The 27,151-nt window shown below is 54.7% G+C and overlaps 2 protein-coding genes across 3 annotated transcripts; one reads left to right on the top strand and one right to left on the bottom strand.

The window, feature by feature from the left end:
- The first annotated feature begins 143 nt into the window (after nucleotides 1–143).
- On the top strand, nucleotides 144–14,257 carry LOC141986034 (C-type lectin domain family 4 member K-like). Its single transcript, XM_074950198.1, has 7 exons — nucleotides 144–237; nucleotides 3,087–3,206; nucleotides 9,713–9,820; nucleotides 10,974–11,114; nucleotides 11,857–12,008; nucleotides 12,875–12,993; nucleotides 13,899–14,257. Exons 1-7 carry the CDS (start codon nucleotides 177–179, stop codon nucleotides 14,059–14,061), a joined length of 864 nt encoding a protein of 287 aa, XP_074806299.1. The 5' UTR covers nucleotides 144–176; the 3' UTR covers nucleotides 14,062–14,257.
- Nucleotides 14,258–16,121: 1,864 nt separating this feature from the next.
- AP5S1 (adaptor related protein complex 5 subunit sigma 1) lies at nucleotides 16,122–24,680 on the bottom strand. Of its 2 annotated transcripts, none has more exons than XM_074950197.1 (3): nucleotides 24,600–24,680; nucleotides 18,681–18,876; nucleotides 16,122–17,267 (listed from the first exon to the last, which is right to left on the bottom strand). In XM_074950197.1, the coding sequence occupies exons 2-3, from the start codon at nucleotides 18,863–18,865 to the stop codon at nucleotides 16,841–16,843; spliced, it is 612 nt and encodes a 203-aa protein (XP_074806298.1). In that variant the 5' UTR covers nucleotides 18,866–18,876; nucleotides 24,600–24,680; the 3' UTR covers nucleotides 16,122–16,840. The 2 variants fall into 2 exon arrangements, with proteins under 2 accessions (XP_074806298.1, XP_074806297.1); XM_074950196.1 differs by lacking the exon at nucleotides 24,600–24,680 and adding an exon at nucleotides 20,982–21,079 and having other exon boundaries at nucleotides 16,123–17,267.
- Nucleotides 24,681–27,151: the final 2,471 nt, after the last annotated feature.

Raw genomic sequence — 27,151 nt, 5'->3', positions numbered from 1 at the left:
CACGAGGCCTGACCACACATGGCCCAGCTGGTGACAGGGTGGCTCTCACCACCAGGCATCCTTCCCATTTCTATTTCTGGGCCAGGGCTGCGTCAGAGGGAGGCTCTAACCCAGCAGGCCACTGAAAGGATCAACCTGCCAGCGATCGGGGCTCGGCTCAGCGCGAAGGCAGGAGAATGGCGAGGGAGAATATCTATGAGAAACTGGAGGTGATGGAAGCTGCTCCCCAGCCAAAAGGTAAGCACAAGAGGCTGCACCGGACCCTGGACTCCCGCTGGCCTTTCCTTGGCTTTGTGGTCTCTGCATCAGCGTTCTGGGCAGCGATCGCTTGCTCCAGTGACCACGTCCCCAGAGCTCAGCCTTGTGCTGGCTGGACAGCACCACGGGCAGTGGGCGAGGGTACTCGGTCAGTCCTTCCCACTCATTCTCTCCCCTGCCAGTCCCCAACGGGAGAAGGGCACAGGGAGGAGAGATGGGAGTCCCTGCACAGCACCCTAACCTCCTGCTCGGCAGAGCAGTGGCATGGGCTGGCCATAAAAGCCATCCAGGCTCCCCGACCCCAGCCCACTGCCACCATCAGCCTCTCGCAGGAGGAGATCGCCTGGGTCAAATCCTGACAGTCCCCGTTTCTGGGGACCAGCTCCCTCTCATCCCCCCATTTCACAGTGACACCTCCTTTCCTTACCCTCTGCCCCTTCCCTGCCGGAGCACGTGCTTCTACCCAGGAGCAGGGGTAGGGAGATGCTAGCTGTGTGAGCAGAGAAGGGTTTTCCCCAGGACTCGGGGACAGGGGGAAGAGAACCTGTTCCTCCAAGGACCCCCAAGGAGCAAATGGAGCTGGAAGTTCTGAGATAAGGACCAAGCTGTTTTCCTAAAGCTCCCAGCACAAGCAGACTGCGAAGCGCTACAAAGCGATCTTACAAAACTGGGTGACTGGGCAACAAAATGGCAGATGAAATTCAGTCTTGATAAATGCAAAGTGATGCACCTTGGAAAACAATCCCAGTTATACCTATAAAATGATGGGGTCTAAATTAGCTGTTACCACTCAAGCAAGAGATCTTGGGTCAGTGTGGAGAGTTCTCTGAAAACATCCACTCACTGTGCAGCGGCCGTCAGAAAAGCGAACAGAATGTTGGGCATCATTAAGAAAGGCAGAGATAAGAAGACAGAAAATATCGTATTCCCTCTGTATAAATCCATGCTACGCCCACATCTCGAATACTGTGTGCAGATGTGGTCGCCCCATCTCAAAAAAGATATATTGGAATTGGAAAAGGTTCAGAAAAGGGCAACAAAAATGATTAGGGGTACAGAATGGCTGCCGTATTAGGACAGATTAATAAAACTGGGACTTTTCAGCTTGGAAGAGAGACGACTAAGGGGGGATATGATAGCGGTCTATAAAGTCGTGACTGCTGTGGAGAAAGTAAATAAGGAAGTGTTATTTACTCCTTCTCATAACACAAGAACTAGGGGTCACCAAGTGAAATAAATAGTCAGCAGGTTTAAAACACACAAAAGGAAGAATTTCTTACCACAACGCACAGTCAACCTGTGGAACTCCTTGTCAGAGGATGTTGTGAAGTCCAAGACTATAACAGGGTTCAAAAAAGAACTAGATAAGTTCATGGCCGATAGGTCCATCAATGGCTATTAGCCAGGCTGGGCAGGGATGGCGTCCTCAGCCTCTGTCTGCCAGAAGCTGGGAACAGGGGACAGGGGATGGATCACTTGGTGATTCCCTGTTCTGCTCATTCCCTCCGGGGCACCTGGCCCTGGCCACTGTCGGAAGACAGGACACTGGGTTGGATGGACCCTTGGTCTAACCCAATCTGGCCGTTCTCATGTTCTTCTATTTGGTGGTACAGATGTCAGCTGAACAAGGGCCTCCTCCAGGGCTTTCTTATCCCCTTTGTTCTCAGTGCAATCCAGATGCCATGTGCGAGCTCTTCTGGTTTTGAACACATGAAAGAAGCCCAGGAAGGGTCTAGAGACAGGCAGGGAGACGGGGCTGACGGAAGTGGAGGGTGCTGGTGAGGACGTGAGGTTCAATATGCAGCTGCAGCTAGCCACCGAGCTCAGCTAGGCTCTCCGCAGCGGCAAAGGAAAACCCAAGGGGAAATGTAGCCTGTGCTAGGTGACAGAGAAGCTCCTCCCAGAATCTGTTTAGTAAAGGCTGAGAACTGTAAACTTAGCACATTAGTGAGAGGCAGCTTCACCCTTTGGTTAGAGTGAGAGAAGCCACTTCTGCAATGTAAGGGGATTATCTGGGCATCTGAGTGTTGTCTTCTGGTTCCAGGAACCACACCCCATGGGGGAGCACTGCGAGCGAATGGCTGAGGCCCACAGACAGGGAGGGGGTGCAGCAGGCTGAGACTTTCAGGGAGAGGAGAATCTGACAGTCTTGCGCCTCCAAGGAGCTGCTGTTCAGCTTGGGGAGACCAAATCCAGAGCACACAGAGCACACTTACTTCTGTCGACACATAGATCCTGGCTCGAATGCAGCTCTAGTCTTCTCCCTTTAATGTGCAGGGGAGACACAGACTTCTGGCTTTGCCCTGTGAGCCACCCCTTGGCTGCCTTGCAGTGAGGAGCCCAGCAACCTGGGGATGGGTTATTAGACAGGGATGCTGTAGAAAGGCCCTTCTGAGCACACTGCTGCTGTCAGCCCCACTTTTCTCCTGCAAAGAATCATTTCCCTCATTTCACTGCCTCCTTGTTTTGATATTTCATAAGTTGTTTCAGGTTCCTTTTCTCATTTAAAAATACTCCGTTGGGCATGGACTTCACAAGCCCTAAACTTCCCTCTCAAGAAAGGCTTAGGCAGGGGGAAAAGCCTGCTTCCAGCTCTCTCTCACAGGATGCCTGCCTGGCGCTACCGTCACCCCTGATGTAGGGAGGGTGGCTTTTCAGATTCAAGTTCAGGTCGGTTCTGACCTTATTTGGCCTGATTCTGCTGTTGCTGTTAACCACAGTCAGGGAACAGAGTCTGAAGAGTGATTAGATTTGGGGGATGGAGTTTCCGTGGTCAGTGGCATTTGAGCTGTCACTTTCCACGGATATGTTTCTTCTTCTCCTTCAAGGAAATGCTACCGAGACATCGGTCCCTTGGCGGCGCAGGGCGGGGCGGATCGTCACTGCTGTCCTTCTGCTCCTGACGCTTGTGGCCCTGGCCAGCTCCCTCCTCGCTGTGGCGCTTCTATGTAAGTTCAGCTGCGGCTCCAAGGCCCACGTTGGCCAACTTCCCTACAGGCCAGCTGGCTCAACTGGGGGGCGGGGCACCCCCACATTTCAGCAGAATGTCGACTGTGTTTCCAGTCTGTCCCGCCAAATAAATCTCCTACTCCAGGGAGTTCGAATGGAGTTGAAAGATCTTGCCCTACTGGTTTGATATGAGCACAAACCTTCCAAGTCTAACGATGGTCAAGCACTGGGCCAGGTCACCTAGGGAATCCCCATCACTGGAGATTTTAAGACGAGGTTAGACAACCACCTGTCAGGGACGGTCTAGGTGTACTTCATCCTGCCTGAACTTCACCTCTGTGACTTCAGATCACAGGTGGCAGCCCCACATGCTCAACCTGCGCTCTGAGGGTCAAGCTGGGTCCTTTCCTGACCACATAGCACCAGCATGAGCCTCAGCCCCAGGTGTCCTCGTGGCACAATTGAAATGCCTGCCCTACGGAGAGACTGGACGGCCCAGAGCTTCGGGCACTTGTCTGGGGCTCTGATTGCTGGGTTTAATTCCCTGCCCTGGAGCCAGCAAACAGAGCTGAAAACAGGGGAGTTTGAGTGGAGAGCTGTTGGAGGAGAGGGGAGACAAGCCCCTGTTCCTTAGGGGCAGTGAGTGGCATCGACGACTGGTGCCTCCCCATGCTGGGGGTCCACAATCTAAAGGGGAGGACACGTGACCACCCCACGTGTCTCCTCTGCCCAGCGACCCCTGCGCCCAGCCCAGGACCTCCCTGCAGTCCCCACCCCACCAGAGTTACCTGTGGGGGGGGGTCTGTCCTTTTCGCGCTGCGCCTCTCCCCTCCTGCCAGCACATTCGGCCGCTCTCCCTGGCAGCCGGGCCCAGGCGGGGAGCAGGAGGGAGCCACCTCTCATGCGGCTGAAGCTGGTCGCTCCAGGTCACTGTTCTGGGCAGTGCAGCAGCTGCCTGAGAGAACCTGGCTGGGGGCGTGGCGCCGGGCCGCCCCCACCATGGCCTGGGAGCCGGAAACGTGCCAGGGGGAGAGGGGACTCCAGCTTGTTCGACCCCTGTCCCTGGTAGCCTGGCCTTGGTGGGGCAGCCCCGCCACCTCCCCAACCAGGCTGTCTCAGGCAGTCGCTGCGCCGCACAGAGCAGCGACCCCGAGCGGCCGACATGAGAAGTGGCTGGCCCTGCTCCTTCCACTCCCTGCCCGGGCCCGGCTGCCAGGGACGGGGCCGATCGCGCTGGGGTCAGTATCAGCGGGAGAAGGACAGAGCCCCTCTTCCTCCTCCTCACCCCCGGCATGCCAAGCAAAAATCTGGGGGGTGCTTCACCCTGCACACACACCCCTGTGCGTCGCCTCTGGAGAGTGGGTTCTTGAGAGTTTGCTGGCTGGTTTGTTGCGTTCAGTTTGCAGAGGCTGGTACGGGCAGTGCGCTGAGAGATGCAGAGCCTTTGATCAGATCAGATCAGGGCGGGGCTTCCCTGACTAGGAGGCCTATAAATGCAAGCAATGGAGTGGCAAAGAAGTCAGCAAACAACTGGAGACAGGGGAGTTAGAGTGCACGGTTGTAAGGAGAGTTTGTGGGAGGGGCGGTGGCGTTCTATTTTTGTGTCGTGTGGGGTTTTCTTTCTCCTTGACTGGCACTTCGGCAGGAAGGGTGTGAAGGACAGAGGCAGCAGTGGTAGTGACCCAGGCATTGGAGGAGACAATGAAGATGACCAGATGTGGAAGCTGCAGGATGTACATGATCCTGGAGTGGGTACCTGAAAAGAGCTTGTTTGTATGAAGTGCCGGCTGAGAGAACTGATGGAAGAGAAGAGCTGAGGTTTGGAGATGCAGGTGGAAAGTATGGTTGAGTTTGGAAGGGGATTCGAGCAGATGATGGAGGGAAGGCAAGAGGAGGCTGAAGGGAAAACTCAAGACTGGCAGATCCAAGCTGGACTGGAGAACTGGGAGGGGACACTGCTGGGTGAGTAAAGTGGCCAGTGGAAATGTGATTATGAGAACTGGGCAGAGGAAAAGACCAGCTAGTGAAGGAGAAGTAGAGCTCAGGAATAGGTTTGCTGAATTGGAAAATGAAGAAGACTTGTGGCAGGGAGTAGCTGAAGGTGGGAGGGCCAGGCAGAAGAGAAGAGCAGCTAGCCCTACAAGAAGAGGGGAAGAGTCAATGTAGATACCCAGAGGTCGGAGCCCCAGGAGGACAGAGGATGACTTGCAGTAGATCGCAAGGGAGAGCAAAAGACAAGAGGACTTGCATGCAGAAGGAATGGGAGGAAGGCTGGAGAATGGCACCAACACCAGGAAGAGGCAGGTCTACGTGATTGGTGACTCCTTACGAAGAAGGATGGACAGGTCTGGCACCAGAGCTGATCCAGAGAACACAAGGGTGAGCTGTCTGCCAGGAGCTAAGTTATGGGATGTGGACCTGAGGCTGAAGAGGATCCTAATGGGAGCAGGAAAGAATCCACTGATTGTCCTTCATGTGGGAACAAATGATACTGCTAGATTCTTGCTGGAACGTACTAAGGGAGATGATGCCAGGCCGGGGAAGACACTTAAAGAAATGGAGGCTCAGGTGATCTTCAAGGGGCTTCTACCTGTCCCTAGAGGAGGAGAATGGAGGTGAGACAAGATGATGATGATGATCAACCCACGGCTCAGGCAGCGGAGCTGTAAGGAGGTCTCTGGGATGACCGACCACTGGGAGTCATTCACGGACACAGGACTGTTCTCATGGGACAGACTCCACCTGGGTAGGGAGGGAAATAGATTCTGGGAAGGAGGGTGGCACAACTGATTAAAAGAGCGTTAAGCTTGGAATTCAGGGGAGGCAGTTGAGAGATGCTCATGTAATCCCCACTTCTGATTCTAATCCTGAGCAGGAGAAAAAGAAGTAAGAGCAGATACAGCGATGGAGAAAGGAACAGCAGCGGGGAGGTGAATGGACATCAAGAGGAAAGGTAGGTCCCATACCAGTGATGCTAACACCCAAGTAGGGGGTGATACTGGCAGTAGCATGACTGTACCTAACCGCGTGAGGAGCCCTGGCGAGGCCGAGCGGAAACACCTCAGGTGTCTGCACACCAGTGCAAGAAGCCTGGGGAACAAAATGGAGGAAGTAGATCTACTGGTGCAGGAAGTGAAACCAGATGTTACAGGGATAACAGAAACATGGTGGAATAGAAGCCAGGACTGGAGTACAGACCATGAAGAGTATGTGCCATTCAGGAAAGAGAGAAATGCAGGTAAAGGTGGTGCCGTAGCGTTGTATATTAATGCTGAGGTAGACTGACTGTAAAGAAATTAGAAGTACTGGAACAGATAAAACAGAGTCTGTTTGGGTCAAAATCACTTTGGGGAAGAAAGCTACCAGAGGCTCCCCTCAGATAGTGCTTGGGGTCTGCTACAGACCCCCAGCGACCTATCTGGATATCGATAGAGACCTCCGGAGTACCTGTAATGAAATATGTACTCCTGGAAGCGGTGTGATTAGGAGGGACTTTAATTTCCCAGGTATAGATCGGAGGACAAGTGCTAATCATAATGGTAGGGCCCACGCTTTCCTGGCTGTGAGAGCTGACAGCTTTCTCCACCAAATAGTCACCAAACCAAGAAGAGGTGATGCCATTTTAGATTGAGTGTTGGTGAGTAGGGAGGACATCCAGAGAAGAATTGCTTGTAGGGGACAACCTTGGTTCGCATGATCATGAGCTAATTCAGTTTCAACTAAATGGAAGGATAAACAAAACTAGGTCTGCAACTAGGGGCCTTGATTTCAAAAGGGCAAACTTTAAAATATTAAGGCAATTAACTAGGGGAGTGGACTGGGCTGAAGAACTCAAGGACCTGAAAGTGGGGGAGGCTTGGCATTACTTTAAGTCAAAGTTGCAGAAGCTCTCTGAAGCCCGCATCCCAAGCAAGGGGAAAAACTTCCTCGGGAAGGGTTGCAGGCCAGGCTGGATGAATAAGCGTCTCACACAGGTGATTGAGAGAAATCAGAAAGCCGACAAGGAATGGAAGATGGGATGGATCAGCAAGGAAAACTACCTCTTGGAGATCAGAAAGTGCAGGGAAAAGAGAGAACTGCCAAGAGCCAAGCAGATCTGGACCTTGCAAAGGGAATTAAAACCAACAGCAAATGGTTCTATAGGCATATAAACAAGAAGGGACTGCCAAAGATGGAGGATGTGTTGGAGACTGAAGATAATCTAGGCATGGGCAAATGCCTAAACATATACTTTGACTCCATTTTTAATAAATGGAATTAGGAGTTTAGGGGTAGTGGCAGGCTGACTAATGGGAGTGAGGATATGGAAGTAGAAATTCCCACATCTGAGGTGGAAGTCAAACTCGAACAGCTTAATAGGACCAAACTGGGGGGCCTGGATAATCTCCATCCAAGAATATTAAAGGAACTGGCACGTGAAATTGCAAGCCCACCAGCAAGGATCTTTAGTGAATCCATAAACTCAGGGGTCAGACCCTGTGACTGGCGAATTGATAATGGAGTTCCTATTTTTTAGAAAGAGGAAAAAAGTGATCTGGGAAACTACAGACCTTTTAGTTTGACCTCAGTTGTCTGCTAGGTCTTCGAACGAATGTGGAAGGAGAAAGTAGTTAGGGGCATAGAGGTTAACGGTAATTGGGATAAAATACAACACGGTTTTTCAAAAGGTAGATCATACCAGACCAACCTTCTCTTTCTTTGAGAAGAGGACTGATTTTTTAGAGAAAGGAAATGCAGTAGATCTCATCTATCTGGATTTCAGTGGCATTTGATACAGTTCCACATGGGGAATTATGAGTCAAATTGGAGAAGATGGGGATTAATATTCCTGTTAATCCCTACGTGCATGACCTTGCACTTTGCACTACTGAATTTCATCCCATTTTTGCTACTCCAGGTTTCAAGGTTGTCCAGCTCTACTCGTAGGATATTCCGGTGCTCCTCCACCATGGCAATACCTCCCAACTTGGTGTCATCTGCAGATTTCATTAGCGCACTCCCGCTTTTTGTGCCAAGGTCTTTAATGAAAACATTAAATAAGATTTGTCCCAAGACCGATTCCTGAGGAACTCCACTAGTAACCTCCCTCCAGCCTGACAGTTCACCTTTGAGCATGACCCGTTGTAGTCTCCCATTTAACTGGGTCCTGATCCACCTTTCAATGGGGTCGGGAAGGAATTTTCCCCCAAATCAGATTGGCAGAGACCCTGAGGTTTTTTGCCGTCCTCTGCAGCATGGGACACGGGTCACTTGCAGGTTTGAACTGGTGTAAATGGTGGTTCTCTGTAACTTGAAGTCTTTATATCAGTAACTCAGGCAGAGGTTAAGGGCCTATTACAGGAATGGGTGGGTGACGTTCTGTAGTCTGCAGGAGGTCAGATTATGATCATGATGGGCCCTTCTGGCTGTAAGGTCTTTGAGACCTGTCTCTGCCTCAGTTCTCCACCTGTAAAATGGGGGGAGGAGACTTCCCTACTTCACAGGGGTGTTGTGTGACATTAAATAATATATTAAAGACTGTGAGGTGCTCATATACTGCAGTGAAAGGAGCCAGAGACGTACGATGGATCGCGGGAAAGATTCTGTAGACAGCACTTAGATCACAAGTCTGTTGATGCACGAGCTGGGAGAGAAGCTGGTTCCCTGGGGCATCGCTGTGTTGGCCCTGCAGCTCTCAGGGGAGTGAAAGGCTGATTTTTAGGGACAGATGCTCTGCAGGTGTCAATTGAAGGAGCTCCTCTGAACTCAGATTTACACCATCTGAGCAGCTGGCCATCAGTCTTGCAAGCCCAGATCCTCAGAGGCATTTGGGCTTCTGGTTTCCATTGAAATCCCTGGGAGTTTGTTGCTTGAACACCTTGAAGGGTCTGGGCCTAAAGGTAGCAGACAGGCCCCTGAGAAACACCAGGAGCAGAGCGGTCAGGATTGTTAATAAGCACTTGGACTGCCAGTGCCCTGAAGCTGCACCCAGGTCCTGCTTTCCATAGCGCTAGGTGCTGCAAAAACACACAGTAAAATGAGGCCATAGACTCACAGAACCATAAGGTCAGAAGGGACGCAAGGGCCTCCAGTCTAACCCCCTGCCAACATGCAGGAGCCGTTGTGTCCGACCCATCCCAGACAGACAGCTCCAGCCTCCTTTTGGAAACCTCCCATGAAGGAGCTTCCACAACCCCCCTAGGCGTCCGTTCCATCGTCCTGCTGGTCTCACAGTCAGGAAGTTTGTCCTGAGATTTAATCTCAATCTGCTATGCTGGAGTTTGTAGCTCCCTGCTCCAGGGAGCTGATGCCCTACGTTAAGACGGTGTAACATACACCAGGAGAGAGCCCCAAACGGGGCCTTGGCTTTGCCCGTGTCCCTCCTCGGGAGGGAAGCTTTCCAAGATTAAAATAAAAGAAGTCCTAGAGAACAGGCTCGCACTCGGAGCATATTCCTTCTCTGGACGTGGCTGGTCTCCAGCCGCAGTTCAGTTCGGTCGCTGACCCGCAGACATGTGATTTCTAGATTTCCGGGCACAGAGCAAGCTGCAAGCGGTTGAAGAAGCGGTGCAGAAGCTCCAAGTCTCTCTGCGGCCTGACAACACCTCGGATACGTCAGCAAAGGAATTGGACAGTAAGTCGCAGGACGAGGGTCTCAGGCATCAGGGTCAGCTCCCCTCCCTTGGCCTGGAAGCTGAGCACTCTCCTGCCGAGAGGTATGGTGGGTGCCTGGCATCCTCCTACTCCCCTCCATATACTTCCCTGCCAGGTGGTCCCGTCCCCCTGTCTAATGAGCTGCTGCTCTGCACATTCCTCTGCCAACAGAGGCTCTGTTCCCAGAGGTGGGGGGTTGCTCCAGGTTCCCTCCTAGCGCCCTTCCTGGCAGTGGCAGGCTGGCTGCATCCATCCCATGCTCCTAAGCAGTTTGCCTAGTGGTCAACGTCCTCCGTCCTGTCCCTGTTGCTTCCTTCGCTCCATAGTTTTCACCAGGGCCCCCGTACTGTCAGGACTGCATTCGCGGGAAAGACAGATGCAGCTCAGGAGACACACAGGACCCAGTTCAGACCCTGGGGCAAGCAGGACGCCCGTGGAGCTGCGCCCGTGGGTCTCAACGTGTCCCCTACCCCAGTCCCCAGTCCCCGAGCCCTTCCCATGCAGCTACCATAATTTGGGTAACTGCCACAGACTCATTGCTGGAGGTAGGGCGCCCTCTTGTGGCCTCGTGTCACAACTGTCTGTCGATCGCGCACAGGGCTGGACATACAAACCGGGCTATGGATCAGGTTATTCAGCGTCCAATCAGAAGATGGGCCTGAACTAAACCCCCGGCACAGAGCACACCCGAAAGCTAGGCTGTTGAAAATCCCAGGCTGGAGCCCAGTGCCATGGCTCAGGTCCGTGGATGTTCCTGCAGCCCCAGCTCTGCCACATGCCGCAGGTGACCCACTCACAGCTCACAAGGTAGGAGCGAATGGGGCGGAGGAGGCTGGGTAGATTGGGGGTACAGGGCTAGAGTTCAGGAGAGCTGGGTTCAATTCCCAGCTCTGCTGCAAACTTCCTGTGTGATCTTGGGCCCGTCTCCCTACACCTCAGTTTCCCAGCAGGAAAATCATCCTTTATTTCTCCCACCTAGAGTCTATTTTGACTGTGAGCTGTTGAGAGCAGGGACTGTCCCCTCCTGTCTGTACAGCGCCTGGCACACAGGGGCCTGCAGGTGCTGCTCTACTACATGTGCTGGTAATCAAGCGTTCTGCATCTCCACTGAAGTCGCTGTGACTTTCTTCTAGGTCTGCAGCTCCTGGATGAAGCGCTGGCAGGAGTCCGGATGCTGAAAGACCAGCTGGGTCACGTCAGTGCAGCGTATGGAGAAATCCAGACCCATCTGGACAACGTCAGCGGAGTGCGAGCAGCAGTGCAAGGTTGCTGCAGTAAGTACTAGCTGCAGAGCCGGCTGGTGCCGTCTCTCCTGGTGCTGAGGATAAACGGAGCATTTCAGCTCCAAGGCTGTCAGCGCAGCGCCTTCCACCAGCACCGAGTTCTCGTTCATTAAAAATCACCTGTGGCTGCACCTGTGCCCACACCGTGGTGATCAGGGTGCAGTTAACTTACGCCCTGGGCCTCGTTAGCCTAACGGGAGCACCCAGCTACCAGCTCTTCTTAGATGCTCCAAACCTGTCTGGTCACAGGCGAAAAGTGATGCTGGCATTTCAGTGTATGGGGCGTTACTTTCACCATGCCAGCGCCCCCTGCAGGGTGTGGGGGGAGGTGCCAAAGTGTGAAAGACCCAAGACCTTCACCACTTACAATCACTGAAAATTGTTGATACAGAACCAGGGGATGTTCCACCTTGGGCAGCTACATTCCCCCTCCTAGCTCAGCTGAACAATGAGTCTCCCCTTTCCCATTACAGCCCTGCTGCTCTGCACTGGGACCAGTGCCCATGGTCCACCCCAGATGCAGCTGCACCCCGTGGTGTCTGCTTTCTGCAGAGCTCTTTGGGATCCTTCCTACGGCCATGAAAGTTATCCACTGTGGTGCTGGAGAATCAGGATTCAGAAGTTCCCTGAGCGTGGGGCAGTTGAAGGGGAATGCAGCACTAGAATCCCTGAGCTCCCTGCATGTGTCCCTGTGACTTCAGCCCAGGTTTCTCACCTCAGTCTCTGCTCCTAGGTTATGTGCTGACAAAGCTCTCCAGAGGCTGGAGGTTTTATGGTGGGAACCTCTACTACTTTTCACAAGAAAAAAAGCCGTGGGACGAGGCCGAGCAGTTCTGTGTGTCTCAGGACTCGCACCTGACCTCTGTCTCCTCCCAGGTGGAACAGGTGAGTGAGGGAACCTCCTAGGGGCTTGGATAATGGGTCAGTGCCTTGTTTCATAGCAGAAGAAGGTGGAAGGTGGCAGCTGAGTTTGCAAACCATCGGAGAGGATGCCAAGCCTTGGAACCTGACTCAGGGGATTCACCCATCAGTTTAAAAGCAGAGCTGGGGCAGAGGAACAGTGCCAGGATCAGAGTCTGGGGTACCAGGGGAGGGGGATTTGGGGTCAGGCTCATTTCTGATTTTCCCTACTTCCAATGTAGCATTTCCTGAAAACCCACTGACCTTTCCCAGTGAGGACCCTCTTTGATCCCTCTCCCCAGTCCTGAGCTCCTGCTGGACAATCTAGAAGCCTGTATCTGGAAGGCTTGTGAGCAAGGGGCCATGCACCTCTATCCTCTCTCCCCACGTGCCCACGGTAGACCTCACCTGAGGCCTCTGGGGCACTTTCTGAGGAGGAAAATCCCACCCTTCTGCAGGGCCAGACTTTGCACCCAGTTCTCTGCTCCTAGCTTTGCCACCTCCAAGGGCAGGGGGCCGATGTGAACTCTGAGGTGCCTGTCAGTAACTGCCGCACCCAGCTCTGAGGCGGCCGTGGTGGGGAGCGTTCTGAGACAAGTCGCTGTTGTTAGCCCCATTCGGATACAGATGCAGACACAGACACAGAGCTGCTCCAGGACTCCCTCGGGGTCTCCCAGCTAGTCACTGTCAGCGTTTGGGGCTGGACACCATGTCTCCCGCTGCCCAGTGCCCTGTTCACACCACTGGACGCCCTTTCCTCTCACCCAAAATCTGCTCAGCCCAGGCAGCTGTGGCTGCATCCTGCAGCCTCTCTTGAGTGACCTGGACACGCTGCAAACTGTGTCATGCAGGAGTTTCTCTCCAACGAGAGCAAGGGAGAAAGTCACTGGATTGGACTCACCGACCGGGGGACAGAAGGCAGCTGGCACTGGGTGGATGGCACAGAATTCAGAGCAGATGCAAGCAGGGGGTGAGTAAAGCTGGAGATACGTGATTATTTATTACACTTTTGGTCACCAGCTGTTTCAGGCAGCCTCTGTATGGCCCCTTGTGTCTATGCAGCACCCGGCACAGTGGGCCCAATCCTGAGGGAGGCCCCCGGGCGCTGCCACCCAACAGCAATTAATCCTCTCAGGAATTTCTACTAATGCCCCTTTGCTTAGAGCAGGAGCCTAAACACGGAGCGTGTGTTCAGTGCCCACTGAGACCAAGGGCCAGAGCCTCACCTGGGGTAACTTGGCATTGACTTGAATGAACCACATCCATTTACACCAGCTGAGGATCTGGCCCCAAGTCAACTCAGTACAGCCAGGTCAGTCTGGCGTGAGCGGCAGGGTTCAGCGCTCTCCTTGGGATTGCTCTGCGCTCTCCCCTCTCTCCGGCTGGGGAAGGGGAGGCTGTAGGGCCCGGGGGCCTGGCCGGAGCCAGCTGCAGTCGGTGCAGTGACCTCAGTGGGCTGTGGACGCGTCCCATAACCAGGGCCATGGAGAAGTTAATGAATGACCCCTGCTGCCCTCTCTCTCCGTTCCTGCGTTCCCACCTCGGGGTGTTCCTGGGACGTGCTGGGCCATGTGCTTTGGTTGTGGGCACTGAGATCTGAGCTGCTGCTGCTCAGCATTTGGAGCCACAGACTGACTTTGGCTCTTTGCTGGCCCACCAGGCGCAGGGCAGTTGCTACCCCTTGTCCTCAGAATCCCTTCGTTACCATGGCCACGAGTGCTGTGGAGAACTCTGAGGGGTGGCCGGGGGTGGATCGCGTCACCGCGTCATTTCTGGGTGTCGTGGTCCCCTGCCAACAACACAGTCCACAGAGCAGAACTGAGCTCAGGAATTGGCTGTGGTTCTCCACTGAGACATTAACACTCTGATCTGTAGGTTCTGGGAGGAGAATCAGCCAGACAACTGGCATCAGGGGACAGGAGGCAGAGAAGACTGTGTGGAGATCCGCACAATGGAGCTGAAGTGGTGGAATGATGCCAACTGCACTCTGCCTTCTAGGTGGATTTGTAAGCAGGCCCATGGACAGGCTGGGCTGTGACATGCAGGTCCCAGCACCTCAGAAAGTGCCTTAATTTCCAAGCTATGGAGCCACCTGCCGATGAGGAGCCGTGTGCACTGGCAGGGGCCGCTTGGCATGTGCATTGCAGGGACGCTTTGTCTTGGTGTGATATTTCTGCTGTAGCAGAGACAGCTGCCCTTATGCCGCTCAGTGTGCATAGCTCTGTAATTTGTATGTTTCCAGGTCTGTCACAAAATAAAGTCCTTGAATCACAGAATTATTGTTTCATAATCACCCAATAAATAATTATTTGCCTGACTTGAATTTCTAATTTTTGCACCTTTGAATGAGATGTTATGATGATTTCAGAAGCATCTATATACACATTTAAAACGTCCAGTTGTATATGGTAAGCAAGATATGTCGCCAAATATGTGTGGGCCACTGAGGAGATAAATTCAGGCTCAGCTAGGAGACCAGCTTCAACAGCTGTTCAAATTCTCCAATCCCTGCGCCGCTGTGCCACGTATCAAAACGTGTCTATCCATTCCAACCCAACAGGAGCAGTCCCTCCCAAACCTGTCACTTCCTTGGAAGGACCCAATCTGTTATTTTTCTGCATCTTAGGCTGCTCTTCCTTCAAAGACGTGTAATATTTATTTCCAAGGGCATTTAATACTGGGAGAAAGATGACAGCTCTTAGGATTGATCTCTACAGCAAGTAGCTCTGCTGATGGACCTCTACCAACACGAGATGGGGTAGCTCCTCACCGGAGATGGGGTAGCTCCACCTCTGAGACCCACTCAGTTCTTAACAAACAAGCTACCAATAATGGTGCTGGTTTGGGGGCACCTCTCTACCGGGACCACAAAATTATTTCCACAGAAGATGATGAACAGCAACCAGCTGGCAACAACCTTCAGCCACTACCCGCTGGAGTGGATTTAAATTGTTGACCTAGATGTGAAATGCTCGAGTCAGTTACCACTTGCTCAAAGCAGCCTGGCCCTGGGTTAGTCGCCCTGCTATTGGTAATGTGTTTTACGTAGATCCCAAGGCTAGAAGGGACCATTGTGATCATCTAGTCTGTCCTCTTGTATAACCCCGGCCAGAGACGGTCACCCAGGTACCCATGCATCGAGCCCATAGCTTGTGGCTGAGCTACAGCATGAATTCTAAAAAGCCATCCAATCTTGATTTAAAGACATCAAGAGATGGAGAATCCACCACATGCCTCAGTAAGTTGTCCCAATGGTTAATTGCTTCTCAATATTAAGCATTAACTAAGCTCTGAGATGACAGACTCGGAGTCAGAGTTCTTTAAAATAATCACATATTTTTGCTAGTGTGCCCATATTAAAGGAAAACAGAACAGCAAGTGATGTAGACAGCACAGGTACCAAAAACTGCCCAATAAATTAAGAACTGCCCATTTCAGACACTTTTGAGAGGAAAGAAGTTATTCTAAATTGGGCTCACCCTCAACCCAGCTATGCAGAATCTGCCCAGAACCTTCCCCAATAGCCAGAAGGCCATTAAAAGCATCCCCACGATTTTTGGAAGGGACAGTGTCATGACACACTTCTTAAGGCTGCAACCCTCATGCCAGGCTGCAATTAGATAGGGAAAAGAATCCTGAGCTGGGTTTATACTCCCGGGGTCTGATTCTGGTCTCTCATACACAGGAGTAACTCAAGACAATAGAATCAGACTGGTGTGAGACTGGAACCCGGCCCTTGCTTTTCACAGTAATAGCCCAGTTCCAAAGCCATCATGACTGTGTCTTGACAGCAGAGTGAGTCTTCTGCATCCCTTGGAAATTCTTCTTTCTTGAGGATGTGCTCAGAGTTGCAGCAGTAATTGCTTTGCTTCAGGACACGGGAGGGGCTAGTTTCCTTAAAGGGCCAGGAATTATTGGAAATTGGTTGTATTTTGAGTCGGGTGACCATATTTCCCAGATAAAAGAATGTTATTGTCTCAGTGGAGAATCAAAGCCACTTTCTGAGCTTGGTTCTGCTGTGCAGACTCTGTTGTCTTCTACCCCTCCCCCCATCTGCAGCTCCACTACGGCCAGAGGCCCCCTCTTAGTGCTGGCCAAGATGGCCGCCCATCTGTCCAGGAGGGGGAAGATGGACAAAGAGGTGCTCAGGGATTATGAGGCCTTTTCTGAGTCCCAGTCTGCCCAGAGCTCCTCTGGGGAGCATCAGCTGCTCCCTCCCCATCCTCCCAGAGCAGTGAGCGTTGTTTGGGGTGCTTTGTCAGGCATCCCACCTTAGCTGATCTCACTCCTAGCCCTGCTTTACATTTGCCCCAAGACATCTCCCACTGCCCTTTGTTTGTGTGGCCCTTTCCGCTGTGGAGGAGGGTGGCTATTGTTCCCGAGGGTGGGGCTCCACCCATCCGCCAAAGATCCAAGAGGCCAGCTCCTCGCCCCAGTCCTCAGCTCACACTGACAAGGAAACAGGACTCCCTTGCGCAGTGGATGACGCAGGCGGGTTTCTCCCAGCCGAGCCTAGTTTATTGAAAATAGGAACTGAGCAATCGTTTCAAGCGGGGGACAAGTGCAGATCACCCAACCGCACGCACATCTCCCCCTCCCTCTAACGGCTGCCACTGCCTCCACTGTGGGACAGGAGATTTCAGTGGGTCCCTTGGGGGGATGCAGCCAGAGGGACGTGCTGCCTGGCCAGGACGATGATAATAAAACCTACTAGGGCCACAGTTACCAACCTTGATGTGTCTCCTTTAAACAACAGTGCACCCTCCGCCCCTCCCAGCGTTCATGCTGCCTGGATGGCACATTCCACTAAGAGCCTTCTACTTGGACAGACAGGCACCCAGCTCCTTTTCCAGTCCCTGGACAAACTGATCATTCAGGAAGAGCAACTGCCCATGGGGCAGGAACTTGCTCAGGATGATCTCGGTCTTGTCTGCCTTGAGGACCACGTTGCTGCCCTGGCTTAGCAGCTTCAGATGCTCCAGGAGATACTTCACCACCAGCCGCAGGGTGTTCTCAGCCAGCATCAGGTTCTCCTGGGGGTCGCACACCAGAGCAAAGCCCAGAGACAGGACCCCTAGCCAGAGCACTGTCTTGTTCTCACAGAAGGGATCCCCGGGAGGGAGGCGGAACACCCCGGATGGGGCATCCTGGAGGGAAATTGGCTCGTCGGGCAGCTGGATGGGGAAATCAGAGGCAGGGCGCCCTGACGCCTGGTGCAGCAGTTTACATGTTGAATCCACCTGCCTGGGAAAGGCCAGAAACAGAGAGAGAGGCAGAATCACAAGTCATTTTATAAGAGGATGGGATTAAGAAAAGAAAAACGGACCTGAACATCTCTGGAAGGCCTGCCTGACAGCAAGATGACGCAGGCTGCAGATTCATCCCCCAAGGGGAACATGTGGGAGCCCCATCGCTTGGGAAGTTTAAAACCAGACAAAACAAAGCCCCACAGAACAAGCCTGCTCTGGGCCGTGGGTGGGCTGGAAGGGAAGTACCAAGCCTTTCTCTCTGGGATGAAGCACAGAGAACAGCTGGGGTATTTTACTTTATAAAGAGCTCCCTGGGACGTTCACATTCCCTCCTCTCCCCAGCAGAGAATAAGGGACCCTGTTCTAGAGTCTAAGGGTACATCTACCCTACCAAAAAAGACCCATGGTAGCAGGTCTCAGAAGCTGACTCAGACTCACGGGGCTCACGTTATGAGGCTAAAAAGAGTAGCTCAGACATTCAGGATCGGGCTGGAGCCAGGGCTCTAAGACGTAAGAACGGCCAGACTGGGTCAGACCAAAGGTCCATCTAGCCCAGTCTCCTGTCTTCCGACAGTGGCCACTGCCAGGTGCCCCAGAGGGAATGAACAGAACAGGACAATTAGTGAGCGATCCATCGCCCGTCACCCAGTCCCAGCTTCTGGCAAACAGAGGGTAGGGACACGCAGAGCATGGGGTTGCATCCCCGAAAATCTTGGCTAATAGCCATTGGTGGACCCATCCTCCATGAACTTTTGAACCCAGTTATACTTTTGGCCTTCACATCATCCCCTGGCACGAGTTCCACAGGTTGGCTGTGCGTTGTGTGAAGAAACACTTCCTTTTGTGTGTTTTAAATCTACTGCCTAGAAATTTCATTGGCTGACCCGATTCTTGTGTTATGAGGAGTAAATAACACGTCCTTACTCACTTTCTCCACACCAGTCATGACTGTATAGACCTAAGTCATCTCCCCCCTTAGTTGTCTCTTTTCCAAGCTGAAAAGTCCCAGTCTTATTAATCCCTCCTCCTATGGAAGCCGTTCCATACGCCTAATCATTTTTGTTGCCCTTTTCTGAACCTTTTCCAATTCTAATATATCTATTGGGACGACCAGATCTGCACACAGTGTTCAAGGTGTGGGCGTACCATGGATTTATCTAGGGGCAATATGATATTTTCTGTCTTATTCTCTATCCCTGTCCTTATGGTTCCTAACTTTCCCCTATGCTCGCCTGAAGGTCTCCACTGCTATCTTTAGCCCAGCAGCATGAGCTCCTGGGCTCTGAGTCTTGCTGCCAGGGCTTTTTCTTTGCAGTGTAGACATACGCTAGATTCTAGAACACTAACTCCACTCCCCAGTGCTGGGCCCCGCAGCGCTGTCACATTCAGATGGGGGTGAATCTTTTACCTTGCCACAGCCAAAATCTGCTCCTTCCTGCACAGTCTCTCCTTCTCGAGATCATGCGGCCCGGACTCCTCTGGTGACTGGTCCAGCCTCTCAGAGCCAAAGACCCTGGAATACAGCACCCGGCAGAGCCCAGCCTCTTCCCCGGGCCGAGGGTGCAGTGTATGGATGAGGAATGCGTGAACCATAATGCTGCATCCTAAGGAAGGACACGCAAGCGGTGAGTGATCATCACAGGGTATCGGAGCATGCGGTTCAGGGGTACCAGGGCCCCTCTACAGCCAGCTGGGAGGGGCATTCCCCTCTTCCCAAAGCTTTGGAATAACAGGAATAGGAGGGAAATGAGAGGCACCATCAACCCCAGCCTCACCTCTCACTCCCCGTGCCCCTCAGAGCAGGGCATTTGGGGGTGGGGCTCCTTTCCCCATCCCCAGGAGGGGCAGTTGAGGCTGGGAAAGAAGATGTGGGCACAAGAGCCCCCTGCAGCCAGGCGTGACAGGCTCACATGGTACGGGGATGGCATGGAGTCGCCATAGAAGCACATGGCGGCAACCTGACTGCACTGCAGGATGTTCTGAGAGCAAGACATGGCACAGCGGTGCCAGGGCATAGCAGGGACACAGGGCACTCTGACTATGCTGTGTCAGTATGGTGGGACTGGGGAGGTCCCAGGTGTGTCAAGGAAGCAGGCCCTTGGGGCGATGCACAGATGATGTAAGGGAAGTCACAGGCGGTGTCTCAGGGGCTGAGGGAGGAGCTGCGGGCAGGAATGATGGAGCAGCTGAAGGAGGAGTGCAGGGAATGCACTGAGGCCCATGGGGGGCAGCGGCACAGCTAGGAGGGGAAATCTGGGTGGGCCCTGACTTTTGGGTGGGCAATGACAGACGGTGCTCGCTCCGCTTCTCCCCCAACGCCCTGCCCTGTTCCTTGCCCGGTGCCCCCAGGCACTGGGCTTCACCTGCCGAGCTAGGCAGGTGCATGGGGCAGCTCAGACCATGGCCAGGCAGAGCTGCCAGAGCGCAGCTTTCTGACGGGTGGGCGCAGAGCTCGGTCCTGCACCTCAGATGCCCGAGGGACACTCCAGGCCGCTGCGGCACCACACCCCTGCTCAGAGCTGGCTGGGTCAGAGCTGGGTGGGTCGCAGGGGGTGGCGCTAAGATTGGGGGGTTGCATGGGGGGGCTGCAGGGAGAGGACAGAGGCCCAGGGCGTGTGGGGCACACTGGGGTCTCGGGGGGGGATGCACGGGGTGGCACTGAGAAGGAGGGGGTTGTATGGGAGAGCTGCGGGCAGAGGACAGAGGCCCAGGGTGTGTGGGGCACACTGGGGTCTCGGGGGGGATGCAGGGGGTGGCACTAAGATAGGGGGGTTCATGGGGGGGCTGCAGGGAGAGGACAGAGGCCCAGGGCGTGTGGGGCACACTGGGGTCTCGGCGGGAGATGCACGGGGTGGCACTAAGATGGGGGGGTTGCATGGGGGGGCTGCAGGGAGAGGACAGAGGCCAGGGCGTGTGGGGCACACTGGGGTCTCGGGGGGGATGCACGGGGTGGCACTGAGAAGGAGGGAGTTGTATGGGAGAGCTGCGGGCAGAGGACAGAGGCCCAGGGTGTGTGGGGCACACTGGGGTCTCGGGGGGGATGCAGGGGGTGGCACTAAGATAGGGGGGTTCATGGGGGGGCTGCAGGGAGAGGACAGAGGCCCAGGGCGTGTGGGGCACACTGGGGTCTCGGCGGGAGATGCACGGGGTGGCACTAAGATGGGGGGGTTGCATGGGGGGGCTGCAGGGAGAGGACAGAGGCCAGGGCGTGTGGGGCACACTGGGGTCTCGGGGGGGATGCACGGGGTGGCACTAAGATAGGGGGGTTGCATGGGGGGGCTGCAGGGAGAGGACAGAGGCCCAGGGCGTGTGGGACACACTGGGGTCTCGGGGGGGATGCACGGGGTGGCACTAAGACAGGGGGGTTGCATGGGGGGGCTGCAGGGAGAGGACAGAGGCCCAGGGCGCGTGGGACACACTGGGGTCTCGGCGGGAGATGCAGGGGGTTCCCCGAGGGTCCGGGGCGGGGAGCTGCAGGGCGGTGCCGGCGGGGGAGGGGGATGCACCGGGACGGGGGGGGCTCAGCGGTGCACGGCAGAGGCTGGTGCACGGAGAGGACCCAGAGGCGCTCGGGCCGCACGGGCACGCGAGGACGTAGCTCTAAGCCCGCGCCCGCGCGCGCCCGCCCCCGCCCGGGTGCACGCTGGGAAATGTAGTCCGGTGGCCGCGCGGGGCCGGCAGCTCCCGGGAGCCCCCTGCCCGCACTCACCGCCGCTCCTCGCTCGGCGCGTTTCCGCAGGCGCAGGACCTAGAGCGGCCGAGCTGGGCGGGGCCTGGGGAAACCCAACGGCAGAACCCTCCGGGGACTGGCTCTCGCTGGGTGGGGCGGGGCAGAGCCCTGCGGGGATTGGCTCTCGCCGGCAAAGGGGCGGGATCGCTTGGGGGGCGGAGCCCACAGGGTGCCGGGAACAGTCCCTGTCCCGCGTGACGCCCCCGGAGGAGGAGGAGGAGGAGGAGAGCGAGCGAGCGAGGGGGCGGGGCGGGCGAGGCCCAGGTGTCCCGGCCCGTGCCCCCGGGGGGCGAGAAAGGCCGGGCGGGGGGGCGGATTTTACCCCAACGCCCCCGGCTGGTTAACAGACGCGCACCACCTGGTGGCTCCGGGCGGGCGCTTTTGCCTTGTGGGCCGCGGTTTGCCAGGCCCGCGGGAACGCAGCGGGAGCAGGGCCGGTGCCGGCGTGACGCCGATAGCGGGGGGCTTGCCCCGGAGCGGCCTTTCACCCGCCCCCCCCCGCGCTGCTCCCGCCTCGCCGGCCCGGCCACGCCGCTGCGCCGCGCTGCCGCTGGGTGCGCTGGGGCCGGCACCCCGGGCCGGGGGCTGGGGCCGGCACCCCGGGCTCGGGCAGGCACCCCGGGCGCGCCGCCCGAAGGCAGCCCGGGGGTTTACTCCTTCGCTGAGGGCGTCGCTCCGCAGAGCCGGTCGCCTCGGGCAGGCAGCCTGGGCCGGCAGCCGCTGGTCCCCGCTGCTGCCTGGGTTTTGGCCTGCCTGACACGAGTTGGGTGGGTCTCAGCCGAGTCCCTTAGCCGGCCAGTGTTTGCATCCAAAAAGAGAAAAAACCAGCCCCGGCAGCATAGCAAGGGCCAGGAAGGGCAATGGAAACGGAGCCCAGCCGCCCTGCAGCTTAAGGCCGGGTCACCGGGCGCTTGGCTTGCCCTGCCGCTGCCTCTTGCGTAGGAAACCCGGGGGCTTCGGTTCCCAGGGCTGCTCGCTGGCCCTTTCCACCAGCGCTAAACGCATTCACTTTAAAACCTCCCGGGTGAACTAGGCTTGTGTTGGGAATTAGTGGAGGTGGATCAAAACCATCCTAGGATCTGGCTACACTCCAGGGACTCAACCGGCACAGCTGCGGCGCCCTAGCTCTGCCGGCATAACCCCGAAGCACGGCCCCGCTGGTTTCCCCACGGGAAGCGACCCTGCTGCCCCAAGCGAGGTAGCTGGCTCCACGGAAACATTCTTCTGTTGACCTAGTCGCGTCTCCACTCGGGGGTTAAGTCAGCACAGCCGTGTTTTCCGAAGGTAGTGAAGTGGCCCCTCTCGGCCAGGGGGCTTGTCTGCTCCTGAAAGCTAATTCGGGTGAAGGCAGGGTGTGAATTTAAAGCAGAATAGCTATTCCAGAGTAACTCTGTGTAGACAAGCTATAAGGGCCTGGCTGTACTGGGGTCTTTGGCACCAGGAAAGCTGCATCAGTGCAACCCTCCAGTGCATTAGCATTGCACTGCGGCAGGTAACCGCAACAATGAAATTACACCACTATAAATTTCCTAGTCTACGTAAAGCCTTAATTCTTCCTTCCTCTGGGCTCCCCCCTTGTATCCTGCCTTCTCAAGGTTAGCCTGTAAGCGCTCCCGGGCACAGATCTCCTCATTTTTGTGGCTTGCACAGCACTTAGTACAATATTAATAGTGATAACAGCAACTCCACGGTGTAAAGCAAACCCCTGAATAGTAAATGTGAAGCCTGCCTCGTCAGCCTTAATGATTCCTGTCCTGAATGCCCAAAGGCAAGCATTTGCAGTCAATACCATGGTGGATAAATCATCTGTCACACTCAGGCATCTGGGGGAGGTTTAATCAGACACGCAGCATAAAGCCTGCACAAGTGAGATCTTTGGGGTGACATGGGAGGGTAGAACCCCAGCAGTCTGGCCCCTCCATGGCCACCTCCTTCCCCAAGAGTGATTTGTGTTTGTGTGTGCACCAGAGGGAATATATTTATTTATTATTCTAAACTGTGTAGTGTTGCTGTGGGCTGTTAAACAGAGGTTGCATTTCACCCCAGAGGAGGCTGCATTTCAGTAAGGATTGATGTGATTAAGGTACCTTAATACACAAGCACTGCTACTGCTTCTGTAATGAGTGTTTGTGAGATTTTACAAACGGTAAAGCGTGGGATACAACTAGCTGACAGTTGTGACAGAACAGTTAAATAATTGCGCTTAAGACTATAGTTCTTACTCCTTGAAACGCTGGGGAAGATCCAGCAGATTTGAAGGAAACTTATGTTGTGCCAGTATTTAGAGAGTAAACAGGATGTCTTGGGTAATTATAGGCCGCTTGGTCTGACATTGATCCTGGACAAGATAATGGAGCGGCTGCTATGGGACTCAATTAATAAAGCACATCATTAGAAGGTGTTTTAATAAGCCATAGTAATGGATACTTTAACGGTTGATCCACCATTCACTGAAACAGGTATTCATCCTTTATAAGGCCTTTGGAAAAGGCAAGATCAATAAAAAGCAACATGAACATTTTTGAAAAATCTGGTCTTTTTAGATGCCATCAAGAGGGATAAAAAGAAGAGCACAGAGCCCCACTGTTACTCTCCGTTTCGCCGTTGTCTTTAAGGTGAACATTACAAAGAATAGGAGGACTTGTGGCACCTTAGAGACTAACCAATTTATTTGAGCATGAGCTTTCGTGAGCTACATCCGATGGAGTGAGCTGTAGCTCACGAAAGCTTATGCTCAAATAAATTGGTTAGTCTCTAAGGTGCCACAAGTCCTCCTTTTTCTTTTGCGAATACAGACTAACACGGCTGCTACTCTGAAACCTGTCATTACAAAGAATAGTAGCATTTGAGCTATGTTCACCAGCACGTTCCGGCTGCTTTGGGCCATTCCAGCAAAACAGCTGGAGCAGCCCAGTGAATCTAGCCCAAATTCTTCTTCTTCTTCTTCTTCTTCTTGCAAAATTAAATCTTTCCCGCCAGCTCCCATCGCCCTCCATAAATTCTAGCCGTAGAGCTTGGGTTTTTAAAAAGAAGCCCACGCCTGGAGAGAAGCCTGTGCTGTTTTGTCATTCTTTGCCTTTGCAGCTGCTCCGGCATGGGACGTGTAGCCGGACAGTGCAGACACGTGCAGGGAGAATTCAAGGTGGGTGGGGGATGGGCTTGTCGTGGAATGTGATTCGTAATTTTAAACAGCACACAGAGGAAACCCAGAGGGGGCGTGGCTGTGAGCAAAGGGGGCAGAGCCGTCACGGGGCCCGGCCATGTGAAATCGACGTTCCCTTCTCCGGGCCCAGTGGGACAGTGGAATTCAGCAACCTGGTGACTCACGCTCAGAACTAGTTGGCAGCCAGTCGGTGCCACGACTTCTGCGGTGCCACAGGAGAGACAGAGCACGCGGCCTCCTGCCTTGGCAGCGTTCGCACGGAGAGGGGCCGTGCCCATGGGAGGCCGCGGTGCCCAAGCTGGAGGCCCGCTCTGTCTGTGCCCGTAGGGGAAGGGCTGCTTTTTGAATGTAAACAGCTGCCTCTGTGACATCCCCAAAAGCAATGCCCTAGGCTGTGACCTTCATAGGGGGTTGGGGAGCAGATTATCCCCTACCTGCCTATGGCAGCGTTCTTGCTCCTTCCTCTGCAGAATCTGGTACGGTCAGAGACGGGATAAGAGATTGGCTGGACCGCGGGTCTGATTCAGTCCGGCACTCCCTATGTTGCTAGGTGAGCACAGTCACTTTCACAATGACCCTTCCAAAGTCCATGGTAATATCTCTCCCCTCCCAGGGGTAGGGGGAGGACTCAGGGGTTGGGGGTCTCTAAGTAGCTGGATGGATGAGCTGGGTGAAGGGCTGCACCTGAGAAACGGCAAATGTAGTTACGGTCTGTTGAACGCAGTCAGGGCGCAAGCCTGCAAGCCCGTATGGGTGTGAGTCAATGAGGTCACCTCTGAACTAAAGGGATGTTACCTTAGCAGGGCCAGGTCCCTTAGCCTCTCCCTGGGCAACTCCTGAAGACCTGGCTCGCCCTCTCAGACCCACAAAGCCAGTGCTTTACTCGTAGGAGGAAGAGGTGCAGGATCAGACCCAGCGAGCACTAGGCTCACCAGAAAATCCTGAGGTGGGTGAGTGGATAAAGCAAGATACAGTCCTATCCCTGCTTTGCATAAAGTCAAACGCCCACCCGCCATCTCACTTCCATTGAAATCAATGGCAAAACACCCACAGGGACAGGCCTGGCCGCTCAGTACCACAGATGGGCCAGGCCAGAGAACCCACTTCCTGAGTCTCATCTTAAAGCACGGCCTGGTAGTTAAAAGCATCAGCTCAAGGACTGTTCCCTGGGACACACACCCCCATGTGGAATGTGTGAGGCAAGGGAAAGTGTGTGCACACAACTATTACACCTCGCAGCACTTCACAAACATCAAAGAGGGAGCCAACCTGGCCCAGCAGGCCTAACGGGGACAGACCCCAGCCTTCCCCCAGAGCCAGGCTGGATCTGCCGGGCAACCAGGGACAGACCCTGGCTCCCTCCCCCAGAGCCAGGCTGGCCATGCAGGGGGACCATGAGCAAAAAGTGGGGCTCATTCCTTTCAGTTTGAGCACACAGGCGAGTTGATTATGTTAAGAGCAGAATCTGTGAGGTCAAAAATAATTTTACCCCCATTTTATGGATGGGAAACTGAGGCACAGAGAGAGTAAGTGACTTGCCCGGGATCACACACAGGGAGGCTGTCACTGAGCAGGGAACTGAGGGCAGATCTCCTGCATTCCAGGCCTGTATGTAATCACAGCCAGTCTTCCTTTAGCAGAAGGGCAACGTGGGATGGCAGGAAGCCAAGGGTGGAGGGAGGAGACAAAAGGGCGGTTAGGAAGCACTGGCGAGCATGGCAGGCAGTGACCCGGGGCTGCTGGGCCAGGCCAGGGAGCATGGTCTGGACAATTAGAAACCCAGCTCAGCTGGCCCTAAGAGCCCTGTCAGCTCTGGGGCTGACGGAGGTGTTTGCATGTTCAAGACAAACTTGCTGAAATCCAGTTTTGGCTCACGGCTGCTGCATCCGGATTCCACATCACACCGCGACCTGCTGCCAGGAGGCCCAGAATCCGGGCTGGGTAGGTGAGGGAGGAGAAATCGCAGTGGGGCAGGTTTGCGCAATCCCTGCAGCATGGTCCGATGCGGTGCGCATTGAACAGTGCGGCAGGAGCCCTGGGTTCTGTTCCTGGCTCTGCCGGGTGCCCGTGGCTAAGTCACATCCCCTCGCTCCTCTATAATGGCGGCTAATCACATTCCCCACCCTGGCGAAGGACTTGCAGATCTGTGCCGGAGTGCTAAGCTGTGTTGTCTAGAACCCCCTCACGACACTCTCATCGGCCCTATTACAACCAGCGCCGGTGAGTGGTGCCCATTAGCACAACAGCCACGTGCCCGCTGGGTGTGAGAGTCCCTCTGCCCTGCCGTCTCTTCGTCCCAGTGGAAAATCCCCCCAGTGCCCAGCACAGGACAGAGCCCGCAGCGAACACACCCAGGGAACGACGCCCTCCCAAAATCTCCACTGCACAGAGCGCTGGGAGGAAGGAAGCCAGGCCAAACCACTGGCAGAGGCATAGCGAGGCCATGCATCTAAATGGCATTGTCCTGCACCAATCACAGAAAGGCACCCATGGGCCAGCGCTGCACTAACTGCTTAGCAGCTGCAGCAGGGCCAGGTCTCAAAGGCCTCTTTGAGAATGGGGTTAAGGCGTGGCAGCCACTGAACTGTTTGTTTTAACGGGGTTTGCCACTGCGTGCCTCAGTTTCCCCATCTCAAAGCGGCGGGTGGAAGGGGGCGGTAGGTTTGCAAAAGCGATCCAAGATGCTCAGGAGAGCGCTATAAACGTGCCAGGGTTCCAATCTTTCCCGTTATAGGTGAGACCATTTACTTAAACCTGGTGCTTCACCCTGTGTTGCGATGCAGCCACCTCTAGGGTGAAACACAGCCGTCCTGCTAGCAGCCGCATTGAGAATTGGTGAACAGGAAACCAGCATGTTTTCTCAGCCCCGTTGCTGAGTCTCAAGCCTTGCTGAGCCCCGGCAGGAAACGCCACACACCAAAAGCGCTGACCTACAAGCGACTCTGCCAGGGTTATTTTAAACTCGGCTGCCACGTGAGCAGCCTGC

The sequence above is a fragment of the Natator depressus genome, chromosome 4 (assembly GCF_965152275.1).
Source record: "Natator depressus isolate rNatDep1 chromosome 4, rNatDep2.hap1, whole genome shotgun sequence".
In the NCBI taxonomy this organism is placed as follows: Eukaryota; Metazoa; Chordata; order Testudines; family Cheloniidae; genus Natator; species Natator depressus.
This window is presented reverse-complemented; position numbering and strand designations above follow the sequence as displayed.

What these genes read in the sequence shown, in the direction of transcription:
- AP5S1 (XM_074950197.1), bottom strand. Translation starts at nt 18,865, where the DNA reads ATGGTTCACGCATTCCTCATCCATACACTGCACCCTCGGCCCGGGGAA. An exon ending in CAGATTTTGGCTGTGGCAAG is followed by an intron (nt 17,268 to 18,680) that starts GTAAAAGATTCA and finishes GGCCTTTCCCAG; the next exon opens with GCAGGTGGATTCAACATGTA.
- LOC141986034 (XM_074950198.1), top strand. Translation starts at nt 177, where the DNA reads ATGGCGAGGGAGAATATCTATGAGAAACTGGAGGTGATGGAAGCTGCT. An exon ending in AGCTGCTCCCCAGCCAAAAG is followed by an intron (nt 238 to 3,086) that starts GTAAGCACAAGA and finishes TTCTCCTTCAAG; the next exon opens with GAAATGCTACCGAGACATCG. An exon ending in CCTCGCTGTGGCGCTTCTAT is followed by an intron (nt 3,207 to 9,712) that starts GTAAGTTCAGCT and finishes TGTGATTTCTAG; the next exon opens with ATTTCCGGGCACAGAGCAAG.